A 20,775-nucleotide genomic window follows, 5' to 3' on the forward strand; every position below is an offset into this window, starting at 1 on the left:
AAGAAAAAAACCTGTCACCTAAACTATCAATACATTTTTAATGTTTTGTTTTTTAAACAGAATTCAAATCACTGTGTTTATATACTTCTGAATTTTCCTCTTTTCACCTAAGAGCAATAGTGTTTGGATAGAAAGGTGTAGAACTTCACAGTACAAAGATCCTGCAGGGATGAAGTAGGCTGGGAGGGGCAGATCAGTGTGCTGTCTCTTCGAAAGTGCTTAAAGTTTTCTAAGATTTCTTCATCTGGGGCCTCACGCAAGGACTGCTCATGCCAAGGTATCGTTTTGTGGTCTCAACCTGGGAACATCTCTGTCCATGCAGGAGGATCCCCAGGCCTGGGGAGAAGCTCTGAGCAAGTTTGGTGTTCTCGGGGATGAGTTGTTGACAAAGGACACTGACCCCCCAAATTCTGAGGATTGACCATCCCAGTGGGCGAGTGTACTTGAGCCCAAGGGTGTACTTGGCTTCAACGACAGCCAAGGCTCAAAACTGCAGGAAAATGGCAGCCACTTGATAAAGTTGTTTTTCTGTAATGGTGGCCTGCACGTGGCCAAGCTAACATTGGTGTTCAGGTTTAACGAGTACCCTCCTTTCTCCTTCTCGCTCACAGAGCTCTCTCGCCGAGACCCTCGATAGCACTGGCAGTCTGGACCCCCAGCGATCGGACATGATTTATACCATAGAAGATGTTCCTCCCTGGTACCTGTGTATATTTTTGGGGCTGCAGGTAAGATGGTTCCTGTAGGATATGTAACTACCAGCAGGTGTTTGCGTTGTCTGCCATCTGGAATTGTTTACAAGTTCAAGTTTGATTTTTGTTTATTGAAGACTTTTATAAATTCCTCTTTTTAAGAGTGATGAGTAGGGACAGCATGGTGGCTGATGCCTGTAATCCTAGCAGTTTTGGAGGCTGAGGTGGGCAGATCACTTGAGCCTAGGAGCTCAAGACCAGCCTGGGTAACATGGCAAAAGGCCACCTCTACAAAAATACAAAAATTAGCCACGTGTGGTGGTGTGTGCCTATAGTCCCAGCCACTCAAGAGGCTGAGGCAGGGGGATCGCTTGAGGTTGAAGTTGCAGTGAGCTGTGATTGCACCACTCCACTTCAGCCTGCTTGACATAGTGAGACCCTGTCTCAAAAAAAAAAAAAAAGGCGGGGGGGGATGAATGGGAATTGTTGACATCATAGCAGGAGGAGGAAAAGAACAGGTAGAATGGATTACCAGGGAAAAGAAAGACGATGTTCAGGGGCACGCAAGAGCAGTGACATAAAGGAAGGCAAAGGAGATAGAGTTATAGAAAGAAGGAAGAATAGAGAAAAGAGAAAAGTTGAAGAGTAGAGAAAAGAGGAATTTATTTTCATCTCCCATCCCTGGCCTAGTTAACCCACCCAAAATCATGGTATCCTCTGCCATGAAACATGAGTTACCCTGAAAAGTGCCATGTCGGCCAGGATCTAAATGGTGGATTTTCAATCTTAGTTTTTAAAGGAAGGGAAACTTGCCACAGTAGCGGCAGCTTTGTCTGCTGTAGCTTCCAGTGGGAGGGGAGGGCAACCAGGCTCAGGGACAAGGTGGGTGGTGACATAGCTGATGCAGGCCTCCAGCGTCTTTGATACCTCCCTCCTCTGTCTTCAGCACCCTTTTCCCTTTCATAGGATTAACGCAGGACGTTTTGGAGAAAGGGGACAATGTGGGGAAGGTCTTTTCTTAGATGTACACCCCTGGGCTGTATTTGCTTTGGTTTTAAGTTGGACTCTGTTCTGAGGTCTGGTTTACTATTTTTCCCTTCTCAAGTGTGTGGTCCATTCAACTTAAGGTATCTCAGGTGCTGAGAAAATCCATCTCATTGTCCAGAGAGGTTTATTCACCCTGGGATGGGGCTGTGCCTGCCAACAGCTGGGTACTTTGGTCGAATTTCCAGTTGCCCCACCCTTCCCACCCCCGCTTTCAGGTATCAAAGCACATGGTAACCCCAACTGGCAGGTGTCTGTTTAGTAGGGGAGGAGTCAGAGCCAAAGGAGCTGAGTGGCCTTGGCAAATAATCTACCTTGGGCCGAGCATTCTGAACCAGATTCAGGAAACACACTTTTTGGAATGTTTATCCTATAAATGTTTCTAGCAGTCTTCCCTGGTCAGGTAGGAGTGGGAAACCCTGCCTGCATCATGCCCTTCCTGACGGTTCAGAGAACATAAACTTGTGAGCAGCCCTGAGGCATCCTGAAAAGGAATGTTTCACCTCAGGAAACTCCTTTACTGTTGGGCTTCTTGGGCTGCATGTGGCGTGTTTGGCGAATGTGGGCAGGAATGGGAAGCTGCTGGAAGAAAAGTAGGAAGTTTGCAGAACAGAAATAAGAACTGGTCAACGGGGGAAGGGAGGGAAGTGAGTCGTGAGTGCTGGGACTATCCTACCAGGGCTACAGGTGTGGCGTTGGGCGGGCATGGGGGGGTCCCAAAGGAAGGTGGGATGGGGTTCTTTCTGGAAGATTCCCATGGCTACCATATGCCCTTAATCCTGCCCTGACTGGAACAGATGAATTCTTTGTTTTCAAAAACAATGCCAGCTCACAGAAAAAGACAGAAAACACTCCATGCGTATGTAACTTATGACGCTTATGTAACTTTAATCCCCAGACATGAAAGAACTTTTTTAAAGAAGTAGACTAATTAACTTAGAAATGTAGATGCAGAATTCTATATAAAATATTAACAGATCAAATTGCAGAAGAAAAATACAGCATGACTGACTAGGGTTTGTTTCATGCATGCAAGAATAGTTCAGCACATCACAATTCATGATAACAGATTAGAGGAGAAAGGCCTTATGGTTTTAGCAATTTATGCCAGAAAAGCATTTTGGGGAAAAAGCCCCAAATATTTCTAATAAGAATTACGTAATTAAAATATCACCAGGGCTGATATTGACTGTTTCCTTTGTGAGGTATGGATTCATCCAAGTAATAAGTAATAATGACAGTGTGTAGTAAGACAAGAAAATGTAATAAAAAGGAGAAATGCAGCTGGGCGCAGTGGCTCACGCCTGTAATCCCAGCACTTTGGGGAGGGAGAGGCAGGCAGATCTCTTGAGCCCAGGTGTGTGATACCAGCCTGGCCAACACGGTGAAAACCCATCACTACAAAAAATACAAAAATTAGCTGGGCGTGGTGGTGCGTGCTTGTAATCCCAGCTACTTGGGAGGTTGAAGCAGGAGAATTGCTTGAGCCTGGGAGGTGGAGGTCACAGTGAGCCAAGATCGCACCATTGCACTCCGTCCAGGGCAGTGGGAATGAAACTGTCTCAACAACAAAGGAGAAATGCTGAAAAAGAAGGAAAAAAAAATGGCTTGCTCTAACAAACCAAGGAGATTCTTTATGGGGGCTATTTTTTAATGACAATAAAAGAGAAGAATTAGGATGATCTCAAGAATAAATGAGGAAGGGTTTACTGTTTCTCCTCTGACCCTTTTCCTGCCCACAGCACTACCTGACATGCTTCAGCGGCACGATCGCAGTGCCCTTCCTGTTGGCCGATGCCATGTGTGTGGGGTATGACCAGTGGGCCACCAGCCAGCTCATTGGGACCATTTTCTTCTGTGTGGGAATCACTACTTTGCTACAGACAACATTTGGATGCAGGTGAGATTGGGGTACTAATGGGGGATGCCAAAGTCCCCAGAAGGCGTTGAGCTGGGCCGTTTGCCTAGGGCTGTTTGCAAGGACAGAATGGAGGCAGGGGAATGTCCTAGTGGCCATTGGTCCCCACCCCCGCAGTGTTCCTCCCAATCATTTCCTCTCTTGGTGAACGGTCCAAGCTGGAAACTCAGTCTCACCCTCCTTCCCCTGTCCCCTTGGCAAGTCATGCTCTCTCCCTAGCACCCCTCTGTGCCCCCATTCCTTGAGTTCAGATCGGAGTGTCCCACCAGGCTCCCTGTTGACTTCCCTGCCTCCAGGGCACTGCTCTTGGACTCAATTTGTGCCCCACACCCAGTGCCATCTTTCTACTTCCACAACCTCCTCAGGGTGGAGGTTGAGCCACATTGCAGCTCTCCTCCCTTTTTACACACCAGGCTGCACCCAGCATTTAGGCTTGCCCTTGCTCTCTGCCCCACCTACATTTCCAGCCATGCCTCTGAGCCCTGTCTCCTGCCTTCCCTGGCCTCACTCCCGAGGGCCCACTGTCTATCTTCCTGTGTGTCTTCTCCCCACCCGCCTGGCACACACCAGCTCATCCTCCAGACCCAGCTTGTCCTGCCTCCCGACTCTGTGGAGCCCTTCGTTGTTCTCTGAATTCCCACCTTGTTTTCATCCTTCCAGTGTGGCCCCTATTCCAGTTTGTCCTTTTTGTTTCTATGTCTTTTTCCCACGGTGCTTCCTCCTTGATGCCAGGGCTTTGGCTTGTTCACTTTTGCATTTCCAGCCACCAACTTAAATGGTCATGAAGCTGGCACAGGAAGAAGAAACATCCTTATCTACCTTCCTACCTCCTCCTGCAAGCTTGCCTTTTCCTCTCCTTTCCTGCTCTGCTACCCTGTTCTCAGTGCAGCCTCTTACTTTACCCCAGGGCACTGCTCAGGAAGTGAAGCCTGCTGTGGCAGGACTGTCCTAAGTTCACCGCCAGCTGTCTCTTGCTCCGTCAGAGACAGGCTGAGTAAGGCCTGGCCCTTCCTGCTGTGGGAGGTGGGTGTGAGCTGAAGTCAGGGACTGCATTCTGATGAGTTAGAATCCTTTGGGACCTCGGGGTTGCCCTAACACGGCACGGGGATAGGGAAGCCTTGGAGGGCTGTGAGCCATGTGCAGGTGTTCTGGTTGCCAGGGTGGGCCACACCCTGGGAGGGCAGGCCGCAGGTCTGCTGATGGAAAGAAGCTATGTGGACTAAAGGCTTCGGGGCTGGCAAGCTCTTAGGGTTCCCAGATCCCAGCCCTTGCTAGTCTGCCCACAACCACCAAGCTGGGCTGACGGGAAGAGGGTCTCCTCAAGCCCCCCAGGGGGCAGGGCAGGGATATCACTGACCAACTAGGGGGAGAAGATGTGGTCTGGGCCTTCCAAGAAGGGCTCAATCTGACTAGCACCCTCTTTCATTCTTTGGACACAGTGTTCAGGGCTCTGTGCTTCAAGGCCAGAGTGCCCGGCAAAGCTTTTGTTGGCTGGCTCGGGATCCTTACCTTGCCCATGGAGCACTGGCTCTCTGGAGAGATGTTCTTTTTCTAAACAGCTGACTTATCCATGGATTTGTAGGCACAATCCCTCTGTGAATTTGGTCAGTGTCTCTAGTTGAGCATTATTGGTTGACCTGAATAGGGAATGAAAGCTGTCTTTATTGCAGTGAAGTGTGCACCGTGTGCAGCTCTGCCCCAGCTCATGCCAAAGAGGCCAGGCCTGGCCAGCAGCTGAGCCTGATGGGCATAGTTGCTAATGGGACACAGAAGGGAGGGCCTGGGGGAACTTGGGGTAAATACTTTTGGTCACGGAGGGCATCATCTTGCCCACTGTTGGGGCACAAGACCTAAATCAAACTACCCAGGTCAGCGTGGTTCACCTCCCTGCTGGCATGGGAAGCAGTTTGAGCTGAGTAAGAACAGGAGAGGGCATTTGACACCCTACTGAGATGGCTCAGGGACCCAAAATGCAGAGCTGTGGCCTGGAGGAGGGTGTGTGTCCGTGTGCCCCATGTCCACGAGGCTGGGTGAAAGCAGCCTTTCTTGCCGTGTTTGTGAGGAGTCAGAGTGAGTCCCCCATGACCTCTGGCTGTGCAAAGAATGGCAGCCCCACCCCTGCTTCCATCCCCCCCGCAGTGTGGCCATTTGCTTAGTCATAAATCAGGTGGTGCTGACTCTAATCACATCAGCAGCTGTGTGCTGCTGGGCAGGTGAGGGTGTGCTGGGGACTTTGGTGGGGTGTTGGGCTTGTGATAGGGGTTTTCTGTGGTTGTCAGGGTGTGGGTGGTACTCGTCCTCTTAACCTGGACAAAGCGAAAGAGTACTGGCTCAGCCCTGCAGATGTTCAGTGACTGGTCTATGTAGCAGGTGTGGGGCCTGGCTGTCGTGGGGAGCAACGGTGACATCGAAGCACATGGCCTGCAGCACGAATGGCAGCACCATCAGGGAGATGCAGTGCATCCTCTAGGGGACTTGGTGGGAATCCTGGAGGAGGTGGGGTTTGAGACAGAGCCTGCAGGCTCCAAGAGCTCTGCCCGGGAAGGCTGAGGGAGCAGCTTCCATCCCAGCAGGGGCAAAGGCAGGAAGTCACAGCCTGGCATGATCCCCCTGACCAGGCACACAGAGGCTGGGGCTTGGGACTTATCAACAGGCACAGGGAGCATTCAATGGCTTTGTTAGCAGGGGACACACCCTCTGGGGCTGTGCTTTGAAGGATGTTACTTAACCAAGTATAGGGGGTGAGGACCATCCCAGGGGATCAGTGACATCCATGAGAAAGGTGACGGGGCCCAGGCAAGCGTCAGGGGTGTGGGGTAGGAAGGTGACTGTGCTGGGGCTGAACTCATCCCCCAGTCTCACTCTTTCTCGTTCTGGGGGTCCCTTCCTGCTTTGAATCCTTAGCTGGAAAGAGAAGCAGCACGGAATGGAATGTGCTTCATGTGTCCTGATTAAAGAATCTTTCTAGCAGAGTGGCTTAGAGAGAGCCTTTGGGATGGGGGAGGGGAGCGTCCCTGCTGGCACCTTGCGGCTCGGGCCCTCCAGGCTGAGGGGGGCTCTTGCTGTGAATCTTCTGAGCCTTCTATGTGTTGCCTGCACCCCTTGCTTCCTCTCCGACCAGCAGGTGGGCTCAGGTGGGAGCTCCTGCTCTGCACGGCCTCAGACCATGTTTGCAGACCTTCTGTGTGGGTCCTCAGCACACTTGGGGGCTTGCTATGCAGGGGGCTGCGTGTCTGAGACAGCAAAGGGGCACTGAGGCAATGAGACAAGCTGCTATTTCCCCCCTTGACTGGCCAGTCACCATGGGGGGCATGTTTGCTGCACCCCATGTTTGTGTGTCTCTTCTTTTCTCCACCCCATGTCTCTCCACCCTCCATCCCTTCCTGCTGGAACCCAGACTCCTCCACCCGTCCTCTTCCCATCTTTGCACTAGGCCAGAAGAGGCTGGGCTACCTTGTCAGCTGCACCGCCTCTCACAGCCTTGCCTCAGGTTTCCTGTGGGGTTAGTGAGGGAAGAGCAGAAATCCCCAAATGGCCAACTACTCCTTGAGCATATGCCCTGTTCCCATCCAGCAGAGCAAGGTTGGCAGCCAGACCTCAGTAGGGTGAGGCCCCCTCTGGTACTTGGACACCCAGATCTCACTCAGGACAGCATCTGTTCTAGGGGTGCTCACCAAGATCAGTGCTGCCAGAGCTGGACGCATGGCCATTGCAAGTGAAAGTCAGATTTTGGGATACTTTTATGGAATTCTAACCCCTTGGGTATCAAACCTACACTTCTGAGGATAGAGAGATGTTTACAGCATGTGGCGTTATGACCTTGGACAAGTGACCCCTCCAGCCCTGTTTCCTTTGTGAAAATGAAAGGAGGCTCCTCCCTCAGGTGTCCTGGGAATGATATATTTTGCCCTATTTTAATGAATCTATTGTGTTGTTATAGATTATTTTGTTTCTTAAAATAGTTTTTGGGAGTTTCTGCATACGAAAATGTGAACTCATATTTTAGACTTTTAGTTCTGCTAGTTGCTTAGATAGATCCATCATAGGCTGTGAATTATCATTTCTTTTAGACTTCTGTGCTTATTTTCTGTTCAAAAAAGGATGGAAGAAATAGCTAGAGCAGTTGGGGTAGAGAGGCTGTGAGCAGGGAGCGAGGTGGAGAGGAAAGGCAGACGCAGCTGGGAGTGTGGGCCTGCCTCCCAGCAGCACCGCTGGAAGGATGGCAGATGGCCTCTGTGGGCTTTTGTGCGTTGTGTTTTTGTTTTTGGAGAAGCTCACCACTCATTTCCTTAGGCTTAGAGCAGAAGGAAAAATTTTTCATGTCCAGCTTTTGTGATTTCTAAGACACAGTCTCAGACTTCTCCAGCTCCGGTCGTTCCCCTGTTGTGTTTCAGTTCTGTATCCAGCTTTGTGCATTTGACTGCCTCTTGCTGAGTACCCGGTATTTCTGTCGCGCTGGATGTTGTGGGTGAAGGAAGCCTGAGGACAAATCATGGCCTGTGCCCTTCAGGGGCGGGCCCTCTATTCTGCACAAGCGTCTAGAGTACAGGAAGGAATGAGGTGCTGTGGTCAAGTCATCCCCCTCGTTTCACATGGGCTCTTGATCTGTGTGGAATGCTATCCTGGAAACCTGTTTCATTCTATAAAAATGACCAGAGTTGATGGGAAACCCGTGAAGGTGAAACAGATGTGTGTCTTTGCAGACCTTACCCAAGCACAGAAGGCCAACTGTAGATGCCACAGCATGGGGGCACATTTCCCAAGGCTGACTGACTGAGACCACATGAAGCATGTCTGAGTTGTGCGGGCTGCAGACCCTTCTTCCTTCACTGCACATCTCCCCTGGCATGAAAGTTTTCCTTTTCCTCCAGGGGCCGTTGTCTTTTTGCACTGGAGGTTGTGGGCCTTAGCCCCGGTTGTCGAGGCCTTTAGGAGGCTTTGGTGCTTTCCAAGCCTTTGCTTAGGGAAAGGCGGCTTCCTTGTGGCCCTTGCTCATGGCATTCCCTCTCCCTCTCCCTCTCCCTCTCCCTCTTCCTCCCTAGCTTTTCCTCCTCCCTCCTCTTCTTTGACCTTGATCCCTTGAGCTTTGCATCAATGAGGTCTTCATTACCGAGTTCACCTGAGCGAGGATTCAACAGTTCTCATTTTGGTTGGTCTGTGATGTCAATTCCAGTTAACCTTTGTTCTGGGAATTAGTACAAAGCCTTTAAAATCCAGAGAAATGAGGGCAGCATTTCGAAAGTCCCCTAACCAGCCTGCAGCTGTCATTCTTTTGTGGCACCTCCGAGCTTCCCAGAGTTCCCACCCCTGACCTTTGGTGTCTCTAGGGCCCTCCAAGACCCTGCCCCGCTGTCACCACACTGACTTGCCCACAGGCTGGTGGAAGGAGTCTTACGGTGTCTGAGGGGCCACCCTCAGCCTTTCACTCCAGGCCCTTCTTAGAGGCATCACTCTGGCCTCTCCAGCAAAATGAAGGATAGGATGTCCCTCTCAGAGGACCCCCTCCTGGCCACTCTAGGCCTGCTATAGGCACACAGCACATTCATGTGCTGAGAAACAGTAGGGTTTGGCCAAGAGAGTCATTGTAGCTGGTTTAGGAACCTGGCCTCTAACCAGATTGCCCTAAGGAGAGAGAGTTCCTCTGTCTTCCGTCCTGTCAGGTTCCTGGGTCCCGTAATGGAACCTTGTCCATGATATGTGCTCACTGAGTACAAGGGGTGGCTCCAGGAGACTTTAAGGTCTTAAATCTGGGGGCTTCGAACTCATGATTGTTTATGAAACTTAGAAGCACGGAGGGATGCGGTGATTAGATTGGGGCAGGGGAGACCCCGCTTCTTTTTCTGTATATGTATGTTGGGGTACAAGTGTAATTTTTTTTTTTATTTTTGAGCCACTTGAAAGTAAAGTTGCAGGCTGGGCAAGACGGTTCAGGGCTGTAATCCCAGCACTTTGGGAGTTTGAGGCGGGAGGATTGCTGGAGCCCAGGAGTTTGAGACCAGCCTGGTGGACAACATAGTGAGACTTTGTCTCTACAAATAAGAAAAATAATTAGCTGGGTGTGATGGCGTGCACCTATGGTCCCAGCTACTCAAGAGCCTGAGGTGGGAGGGTCACTTGAGCCCAGGAGATGAGGCTTCACTGAGCCACGATCAAGCCATTGCATTCCAGCCTGGGAGACAGAGCGAGATCCTGTCTAAAAAAAAAAAAAGAAGTAAAGTTGCAGACAGCATGATGGCTCACCCCTACATACTCTCCTAGCAATGCGGGTGTCTCTTGTGTATCGCAGGAGACCATTTGTCACACCTAACAACATTAACAATCATTCTGTTTCATCATCTCATATGCACTTCGTATTGAACTTCCCAGTTGTTCGTAAAATACCTTTCCCCGTTATTCCCTCTCTAAACCAGTCACCTTCGTGTGGTGCCTTTGTTTGTTGTGTCTCTTTGCTGTCTCCACCTTTTTCCTCCCCACATCATCATCTTTTTTAAAAGATTCCAGACCTGGTGTCTCGTGAGTGTCTGATTTTGTCTTGATTGTGTCCCTGTCACATTGTTTGATTTGTCCCACAATCCCTTTCATTTGTTGTCAACCAGAAGATGGGGCTGGAGGCATGATTGATTTAGGGTAAACATTGTTGCCAAAATTACTGTGTAGGTGATCTCAAATCCTTTGTATTCTGTCATGTCAAGCAGGCAGGCACATAATGGCACATTATAGGGTTTTGTGCCCAAATAAAAAATTTTTACCATTCATTTAACTAAAAAAGAATTTAAAATTGTACATTAATATGGGAGACCGGACTGGGTGCGGTGGCTCATGCCTGTAATCCCAGCACTTTGGGAGGCTGAGGCGGGTGGATCACCTGAGGTCGGGAGTTTGAGACCAGCCTGGCCAACATGGTGAAACTCCGTCTCTACTAAAAATACAGAAATTAGCTGGGCATGGTAGCAGGTGCCTATATCCCAGATACTCGGGAGGCTGAGGCAAGAACAATTGCTTGAACCCAAGAGGCAGAGGTTGCAGTGAGCCGAGATAAGGTAGACCAGTGAGAATGCAGAGGTGATGACCTTGGTTGAGGGTCTCTGCCCTGTCTTCCCTGCCAGCTGCACTGAGTCCTTGGACGCAGAGGCAGCTGGGCTCCCTTTCCATCATTCAGTACTCACGCAACTTTGGACAAGCTCTCCCTAGATAAGTCTCTCCAAGCCCTGTTTCCTCAATGGTAAACTAACCATAAGATTGTTAGTGAGCTGGACACCGTGGCTCGTGCCTGCAATCCCAGCACTTTGGGAGGCCGAGGTGGGAGGATCATTTGAGCCCTGAAGTTCAAGACCAACCTGGGCAACATAAGGAGACCTTTGTCTCTACAAAAACATTAAAAAATTTAGCCAGGTGTGGTGGTGCACACCTGTGGTCCCAGCTACTCGGGAGGCTGAGGTGGGAGGATTGCTTAAGCCCAGGAGGTCAAGGCTGCAGTGAGCCGTAATTTGCGCCACTACACTCCAGCCTGCGTGACAGAGCGATACCCTGTCTCAAAAGGAAGATTGTTAGCGAGCATCAAGTGAGATGATGCCTGGTACCTGTCCACACTCAGTGGCTGACTCTATTTATCTTAGTTTTCTCCACTGGGAGGGAAGGAGGCAGGTACTGTAGTGGGTGTGCAGCGAACAAGGGCTGGGCAGCCTCTTGGAGCAACGCGGACCTGATGAGTGCAGCAGGGCTTGGGGTTGGCCACACTGCCAGTGTCCCCTGCCAGGGTGGGCCCCACTGACCCTGGAATCTGTGTCAGAGGCCATCAGAAAACTGTAAGGGCATTTGATCCAGCCCCTCCTGAGGCTGGAGACCGTCTTGCCTCAGCCGAGCTTGTTCTCTAGGGCGGGTCTACTTGCTTTTGTCCCTGCAACTCTAGCTTTTCTGGGTGGTCTCCCTTCAGTTACTCCCCCCTTGCTCTGTTAGCTGGTATTTGTGATGTTTCAAGGGCCTAGGAATCTGATTGAGTCCTCTTGTTACATGTAAGTTTAATGAATTTGGTTCTCTACAACTTTTCTTCTTCGACTGGCAGGTCCTTCTTGTCCCAAACATTTCCCCAGGCTCTGAATTGTTCATCCTCCTCCTCATGGCCTTTTGCTTCCACCACCTCCCCTCCCCTAACCCCCATTCTTCCTTTTTAGGCAGGTGACTGCCCTGGCAAAAGCAGCTCTACACAGGAGTGAACAGTACTTATCACCAAATAAGGATGGAAGCTCTTTTCCTGTTTTAAATTTGGGGAGTTTTTTCAATATTTGGCATGACTCTGGTGTTTTAAGGAATATGTCGTCATCTCCTTGCCTCTGCTGCCCCCACCCCCCTAAGTCCCACCCCCTGAAAACACTTGATAGACTGATAGAGTTTTTTAAAATGTCGCCTCTATTGAGGGGCAATAGATACGCAGTAGAATTCACCCTTAAGCTGTACAGTTAGATGAGCTTATACCGATGTGTGCAATCACATCACCATCACCATGAACAGATAGGACAGTGCAGGCTACTTTCCAGCAGTTCAGCCGGTCAGTGGATGGATGGATGGATGGATGGATGGATGGATGGATACAGTAAATGATAGAACATGTCATCAATTAAGAAAAAGTTTTCTTTAACACATTGTGTCTTTCTTTTCTTTTTGAGATGGAGTCTCGCTCTGTTGCCCAGGCTGGAGTGCAGTGGCGTGTTCTAGGCTCACTGCAACCTCCACCTTCCATGTTTAAGCGATTCTTCTGCCTCAGCCTCCCAAGTGGCTGGGATATAGGTACCTGCCACCACGCCTGGCTGATTTTTATGTTTTTAGTAGAGATGGGGTTTCTCTATGTTGGCCAGTCTGGTCTCGAACTCCTGACCTCAGGTGATCCTCCTGCCTTGGCCTCCCAAAGTGCTGGGATTACAGGCATGAGCCACCATGCCTGGCCTTGCTTTTCTTTAAGAGTACTTTTTACACACACTCCTAGTGGTAGATTCAATAATGAACTTATAGGTCCTCAAAGCCAAACCTGTTACATCTCTTAGGGATTATTTTTCAAAAAATTTTCCTGCAGTTTAGACTCTTGAGTGTTCCTTTGACAATGCAAGGTTTTGTACCAACTTTGGTGGTTGTCTTGTAGATTAAGAAGCCAGGCACAGAGTATATATGCTCTGCGTTGGTGAATTTTGTTTTTGTTTTATTCAGTTTCATTAACAGTTTAGTTCTGGCAGATACATTTTGTACCTTCATGGTGCTTCCCATAGGAACCATTGGCTTTTAAGCTTTCTCTGATGGCACCATAGGAGGACTGCAAGCTGCCTGGCGACTGGAGGCTTATCTGGGTGAATCATGAAAACCCATGCACATTTCATCCCCAGCTCTGAGCGCTTTTAATCTAATCACCACTCTTCCAAATTTGCAGTCAAAATCAACTTGCCAGAAAGACTTAACCTCTTATTTTTAGCTTAATAGAATTCCTTTCTGAGAATATTTGTAAATAGCCCCTTCATTTCATTAAGTATTCATTGGTGCTGAGGATACATGGTGGGTCAAGACGGTGGGTGAAGCCAATCCACTTCCTGCTATCGGGATGCCTACCTCAAAGTTGAGGTGGGCAGGACAGCTCATGGGAAGTGCACCAGCACAGACAGCAGCAGCCCGAGGAAGGGAGCAGATAGAGGCTGGGCGCATGTGGAGATCTGATTCAGGCTGGCTCGTCATTCGAGCGGATGCCAAAGGGAATTAAAAAGCAAAGACGACACACAGAGCCATGCCACAGCCTGTTGGGATGTCCTCGGTGGCTTGGTTCCTTCAAGACTGAGAATAGCTTCAGGGTTAAGGTCACCTCTCCCAGTTCTCCTACAGTAGTCCTTTCAGAGCAGGTCCTTCACTCGTTTTCCTCTTGCTGCAGGAAGAACACAGGGCATCTGTCATTTGGTCCCCACTGACCTTCACCATATGAGCTCCCTGTGCTTTCGCCCAAGTGGAGAATCTGCAGTCCTCTGAGGGTTCCTGGGTCCGTCCTGTGGCTCTTGTTTTGCACCTCCCCTCTCTCTGCCCGGAATACCTGAAACCCTCACACACATGGCGAAGCACTTCTCATGCTTTAAGGCTCGCTCAAGCGACTGCACCTGCAGAGCCCCACAGCATTTCACACCATCACATCACCGCCCCTCATATGTGACCGTGGTTAGTGTCTTCTTCACGCAGCAGAAACAGAAGGGCTCAGGAAGTGTTTTCCATCGTCGTATCTGCTTGTAATTGTGCTGGTGTGAAGCAGATAGCCAAGAATCGTTTATAAAGTGACAAAATGATAAATCCCTTTACCTGGCACAGGGGTTGTCAGTCTCAGCCACCCCTAGAAGGCATTGTTGAAAATGCAGATTTGGTGCCACCCACCCCTGAATCTGGCTAACCAGGACAAGACGCAGAAATCTCCACCTTTAACCAGCACTCCCAGAGAACCCTGAAGCAGCTTCCTGGTAACTTGGGAGGTGACTTGCAAAAATCTTGACAAAAAGCCCTAAGTTGTAGGGGAACACATTACAGATTCAAAGGAGATCCTGGAATATTTACTGGAGGAGGTGATATTTTCTCTGTGCCTTAAATGACAAATGAAAACTGAACTCGTATGAAGGAGCTGGTGAGAGATACCAGGCTGGGAGTGGGGTTCAGGTTACCTGGGCACCAAGCTGGACATGGCGGGGCTCTGGCAGGGTTTCAAATAACGTAAGGACTGTGGGGGAGTTGCTTAGGTTCTCTTGCTGTCCTGAGGCTGGAGCCTGACATGGGATCTCATCATGTCACAGTTGCTGGATTTTGTTTTTTAAACTAATGTCTAGTGGCCACTATTAACTGTGAGAATTTCCAGCTGCAGAAACCCACTGCCTCTTCACATATTTAAGATATATTTTCCCTGTAGACAGGTCAGAAAAACTTCTTTTGTAGAAGGCCAACAATAAATAGCCTAGGCCTTGCGTGCCTCTGTTAATGCGCTGAGCTCCACCGTGACTGCGTGAAAGCGGCCGTTGACCATGAGTAAATAAATGGCTGTCCTCTATTCTAGTACAGCTTTACTTACAAAACAGGTAGCACCCTAGATTTGACCCACTAGCTGGTTTGGCAGCCCCTGGTGTAAAGAAAAGCACAGTTTAATGTATTTCCTTTCCAGTCTTTAGTACAAAATAAAAGAGCAGGCAGTCTTCTTGGCCTGGGGAGACCCACCTGGGCGCCTGAGGTTTACGTGGTCATAGGGGCCGTACTCTGGGTGCGGAGAGAAGAGCTGAGAATTGACCAGCTTCACACTGGGCAAAGCACCTAAAAAAGTCACTGTTATCACCTTCAGTCGTTTTCTTGGAAAATTGGCTTTGTTAATTGTGATCTAGGGAAGCTCTCGTTTGTTTAACGTGTTCATATGCTCTTGTTGCAACTTTCCCCGAGAATGTTTCAGTCAAGCCAGTGACAGAGCCCACACTTAGTGCTGGCGTCTTAACAGCTTGTGTCAGGCGATGTTGCCTGGCTAGATGTGAACACGTAATGCTGGCATGAGCAGCCCTTTCCAGATTGTCTCGGGAGACTTTTTCTATTGTCATCTATTTCAGGGGGGTCCCAGCAGCTCGCAAATGAGCGAGTGTCTTTGCAGCAGCGCTCTCGAGACCTTTAGTCCTAGTTAAGCCATCAAATGCTCACCCCGAAAGGTGGCCAGGTCAGATGCCAAGGTCAGGTTCAGGCTGAGGTCTGACTAAAGAGTGGAAGCCAGATCCAGTCTTTCCTTTTGCCATTTCCAGTGAATCACCAATGCAGTGTGATGTGTGATGGCCACATTCCTAAGGATAAAATCTCTAAACGCAGTTCACCATTTGTATTCCACTGCCCTAGGATGCATTGGTTGAAGTCGGAAACCATAGTAAACCAAATGGCATTTGGACCATTCCGTACAGCATCCATCCCTAATTATATGTTGTCCTTTCAGTACAGTTCTGAAAATTTGTGCTTATGGAATACTTAGAAGTCAAACAGTGTTTTCCCTTTGACATACATTCCCACTTCAGGTGTCCTTCACTTCTGCTATCCTCTGGGCCCCTCTGGCAGGTAATTATAACTGGATGGTTATTGAAGGGCATGCCTATGGGAGTGGCCATCAGCAATGCATCTGGTTTGTGTGGTGTAGCCTGCCTCTGTGCCTTAAAGCCAGCACCCTGCATACTCTGGATTGATGTCATTGCATGATTAAACAGCCAGGAGAGCATCTGTAACAAGGACGTCTTGACCTCCCTGGCTCAGAATGGTGTGTGCTGGGCTCTGGACTTGCAGCGAGACTGCTTGTTCTTTAGCCAGAGCCAGTTGGATTTCTCAGTCCAGTTCCTGTTTCACTGTGGGTAGGACTTGCTGCCAGACCGCTCAAAGGGAAGGATGCTGGGTCCCTGTGTCGCTGGCAAGGCCACTGACTAGGCTCCCTGGGGCCTTTCAGGATTTGGATGTGTGAGAGTTCCCAGCCCTGCAAACAGGAGGAGCCAGTTTAATATTTTACCCTCAAAATTATATTTAAAATAGTGATTAAGTTCTGATGCTAACCCATAAAGCCACTTTAATGTGACTTAGCTGAAATGCTGTACATTTTCATTAAAAAATGGTAGTCTTTTTGAATAGCTTAAGTGTTCGTGAAGTCAATGTGAAATATCTAAAATATAATCAAATGTCATTTGAGGATCTCTGCATTTAGTTTGAGGATGTGGGCAGCAAATTTAATGGAGATTCTGCAAGTTTTCTGGGCCCTTTAAAATATGTTCGAATACCTTTAAGTATTTTTATGATTAAGCAGAATATTTATTATGTCTGCTATCACGTTGTAACTTACAGCTCTGTAGATCTAGATCACTATTATGATTTATCTGTAATCGGTGATTAGGGCAATTTTTGATTCACAAAATGAAACAACGGAGGGAAATTTTTTCCTATGATAACCAATAATAATTTTAAAGGGAGGAGGAGGGAAGTAAAAAAGCAGAAATACACTGATGTTTAAAAAGGAGTTTATAAGCTCAGCAGGGAAGAGGGAACCTCAAATGCCCGCAGTCCCCCACCTGCAAGAGGAAAGGTGGTGATGGCAGGGGCCGGTGTTGGGGTGTTGGCACTGACCACGGGGCCCACCCTGGAGCTGCCTGGGTGGGAGGAGAGTGGCAATGGGGAGGATGAAGAAGCCACTGGCTGTGGCTGCATGGCACAGGAGACCTTTGCAGACTGGGGCTTTTTCTTCTAGGTGTGCCTGCATTTACTCATGTGCTGTATGTCTATGGAAAAGACTGTTAAGCTGTCAAATAGTGAACTACCTCGGTAGTTCCCGATGCCGTGATCATGGTTTTGGTCTCGTTTCTTTTAGGTTACCCCTGTTTCAGGCCAGTGCTTTTGCATTTTTGGCCCCTGCTCGAGCCATCCTGTCTTTAGATAAATGGAAATGTAACACCACAGGTAATTGCAGTTATTTCCACATATGTCATTGGGGTCCCTTAATGCAGATGTAAAGGGAGGCCTGGACATGCTGTCCTCAGCAGCGCTAAATCCTTTCTGGAATTAGGGACAAAGCACACAAACCCACAAACAGCTTAGAATGCTCCATCTGTGGACCGTGTCTGTCTCTCTCTTTCTATCCACTTGTTCATCCCTAACCCTAGAGCAAGAAAGGATCAGAATTGACCTCATTTCTCTGTTAATGAAATTGACAAATATGGGAATGGAATAGAAAAATATTTGTGCTATTTTTCTGCCTCTCTCTTTCAGTGGATTTTATGACCCACCAGTAATCACTCTCTTTGCTGCGTCAGCATCCCTTCTCTGAAACGTCTTTGCTTTTTAAGGATCTGGCTACTGTGGTTTGCTGCAAATGACTTTCATTCCCCTTCCTTAGTGATTGCAAAGATCCTTAAGGAACCCGATAAGGTCAGGAAAAGATAGGGAATTTGAGAAAATCAGAGTCAGACCTGTACTCTCAAAAATACAATTACATTTTGACCTTCTAGGAGCAAAGTTTTCCAGCCTTCATTTCCTTCCTTGCTCCTAGGAGTTACTTTGTGACCACTGATTTGATCTGGGAACTGGAAAAGGCCCTCTGTTTTATCTAAGTTTTTCAAACCTCAGTCCAGCAACCTTGCTGTCGGGCATTTCAGTGAGCTGTGTGCAAAGGTTGGTTTTTTTTGTGTGAGGCTGGTACTAGTAACGTGTATCACCACTTCAGTTAGCTTTTGACAATTTGGGGAGCTCTCAGTCGATGAATTCATTTGGTTAAATTAGCATTTGAGGATCCACCTTTCAGTAAGATAAGCTGTACTGTTAGAGGTTGAATTTTAGGGATGGGGATTGACACAGATACAGTAAAAACAGGCAGAAAATTCTTCTTAAAAGGTAAAATGAGTATGTCATGTGAGACATCAGTGTCACTCCAAGAAAAACTTTGTTTTTGTTTTCAAGATGTTTCAGTTGCCAATGGAACGGCAGAGCTGTTGCACACAGAACACATCTGGTATCCCCGGATCCGAGAGGTAAAAGACAAGCGTCGTCTGCTTTTGGCTTCTTCATGTTTCTTCTCAGCTTCAATGTTGGTTGACCCAGGAAATAGCAGTTACTTTTACTGAGCCCTTCTTTTCTTTTTCAATTACTGATACGTTTATTTCTCTCGTTAAAGTAAATGTAGTTAAGCAACACTCTAGAATAAAGCATATGGAAATGTTTTGGGCAACCAGAAGGAATGGTTTCCTCCCTCCTGCACACCCACAGACCTGTGCACTCACACCCGCCAGCACAACTAGCTGAGGTTGGTAGCTCCCTGGACAGAGCTACAGAGGCTCATCATCGACAGATAGAATTGTTCACCCTGGCCTCAGCATCTGCCTGTGTTCATTGAAAGAGCTAAAGATATTTGTCTGCCAAAGTGCAATTGAACAGAAGCAGACATGAAGTACAGCTGACAGTGTATTAATGTTTTCCAAAACCTGTGAGATAATTCACCATCAGTTCAGAATGAGCACAGATGTGGCCATTCTGCACACTAAAAACATCCCTTTAGAATTTCTGTCAACAACACTGTCTTGTCGACGTCCTGGGGGCTCACTCTTTAAAGCTGAGAGTCTTTATGCTGCAGTGTTCCTCTAAGGCTGGTCTTTAAATGTTGTGTTTCTTAAATGGGAATTACAAATTTTTGCCTGCATCATTTAGCAGTGGAAAAGGCATGTGGGCCGTGTGTCCAGGACCCATTTCTGTAATACACCTGCCTCAGGAATGCAGGCCCCAGTTAGCGCCCACTGAAGTTTCTTGTCAGGTCCTGGGGAGTTTTCCAGCTGTCTCTCCCAAGGTAGATGATGTAATAACTTACTGCCTTGCAGAATTATCAGTCGTGGTTGTAGGTGACATTCTGAGCGTGCAATGTACAAGCAGCTCACTCTCATGTCTGTGCCATCTCTTGTTGCAGATCCAGGGGGCCATCATCATGTCCTCACTGATAGAAGTAGTCATCGGCCTCCTAGGCCTGCCTGGGGCTCTGCTGAAGTACATCGGTCCCTTGACCATTACACCTACGGTGGCCCTCATCGGCCTCTCTGGTTTCCAGGCAGCAGGGGAGAGAGCCGGGAAGCACTGGGGCATTGCCATGCTGTAAGTGGAAACATCTCTCCTCGTCCCACCACTGCGGGGCAGCCTTTAGGAACATTCACATAGACTTCAGGAGATAATGTTTTTCAATAATAAGAATGGTCTGACAGTTTCAACTTTATTTATTTCAAGCTAGGGAATAGTCAAAGGGTTTTTGACCCAGAGTTTGGGAAGTGACATACAGTTGAGGTATTATAGAGACACACTTAGCAGCCGTATGAAGAGTGTGGGTTGTAAGGTTTTAAGCTTTGGTAATGGGGTAAGGTGGTGGCACCATTTGTTTTTGACTTTTGAGGTCTTGCCAAGTCTCATGTGCATGGTGACATACTGAGAAGCCAATTTTTTAATTTTTTTTTTGAGACCGAGTCTTCCTCTGTCACCCAAACTGGAGTGCAGTGGCACAATCTCAGCTCACTGCAACCTCCACCTCCTGGGTTCAAGCGATTCTTCTGTCTCGCCCTCCCGAGTAGCTGAGACTACAGGCACATACCACAACACCCGGCTGATTTTTTTTTTTTTTTTTTTTTTTTTAAGTAGAGACGAGGTTTCACCATGTTAGCCAGGATGGTCTCGATCTCCTGACCTCGTGATCCGCCCGCCTCGGCCTCCCAAAGTGCTGGGATTACAGGCGTGAGCCACTGCTCCCAGCCGAGAAGCCAAATTTTTATATCATGAGACTCAAAAATATTCAGAGTGGCAGGAGTCTGGAGTATTTCCAGAGAAGTTGCGGGAAAGGTCTGTTGGCATTGATGATGTGGCTCTTCTCCCCACGCCACACTGGGCTCTGCACTCCTGGCGGGTGGGTGGTTGGGGGAGGGACATGGTTTCTGCCGGGGTCCTGCTAGTCAGTGCCTGTCCTTTTGTATAGAATGTCACATCCATTAAAGATGTCCCTTGCCCTTTAAGTAAAGTTAACATTTTGTGTTAATGAAGTCACAGGGGAGTTTGATAATATTACTGATGATTAGAGCCACAGAACTCTTTGTAACACGGAGCCCACATTCTCTGTGTGTCTGCAGAGCATGTTTAAGAATTGATTATGTGTGGTTATATGGTTCCATTACTCTGGAATTTAACCAGCCAGTAAAATTCCTAAAACAAAATAAGTCATCACATAAGAGGATTTTCATTTGTTTTGTTTTGTGAAATATTCTGCAGTTATTTAATAACAGGTGGTATTTATTGATCTTTTACTACGCATCAGTCCTTTATATAACACTTGTATATAGTATCAGATAAGGTACATCCTAGTGTAATCCCGTTTAATAGCAGAGGACACTGAGCACCACAATGTAATGTTATTTGCCCAGAGTCATACAGTGAGTTAAGTGGCCAACGTGGGTTTCAAAACCCAAGTGTTGGAAATGGGCCTGAACCCATCCTACTCAATCCTGTTCTGTGTATTAGAAGATGACGTACAAATAAAAGTGAACCATAGCAGAATTGTTTTCTACACTTTACAAATTAAGGTGTGTGAAAATACCAAGT

General features: G+C 48.1%; 1 protein-coding gene across 9 annotated transcripts in view; it reads left to right on the forward strand.

Moving 5' to 3' along the window:
* Positions 1-20,775, forward strand: part of SLC23A2 (solute carrier family 23 member 2) — a 150,048-nt gene that overhangs the window by 98,656 nt on the left and 30,617 nt on the right. For 6 of the 9 annotated variants that reach the window (XM_045362547.3, XM_045362543.3, XM_074004823.1 and 3 more), the window contains 5 exons: positions 612-728; positions 3,479-3,636; positions 17,027-17,115; positions 18,112-18,182; positions 19,109-19,290. In XM_045362547.3, coding sequence (XP_045218482.1) covers positions 612-728; positions 3,479-3,636; positions 17,027-17,115; positions 18,112-18,182; positions 19,109-19,290 — 617 coding nt within the window. The remainder of the gene's footprint in view (positions 1-611; positions 729-3,478; positions 3,637-17,026; positions 17,116-18,111; positions 18,183-19,108; positions 19,291-20,775) is intronic. The other 3 variants (XM_074004824.1, XM_074004825.1, XM_065522800.2) reach the window with 2 other exon arrangements.

Source organism: Macaca fascicularis, chromosome 10 (genome assembly GCF_037993035.2).
Source record: "Macaca fascicularis isolate 582-1 chromosome 10, T2T-MFA8v1.1".
In the NCBI taxonomy this organism is placed as follows: domain Eukaryota; kingdom Metazoa; phylum Chordata; class Mammalia; order Primates; family Cercopithecidae; genus Macaca; species Macaca fascicularis.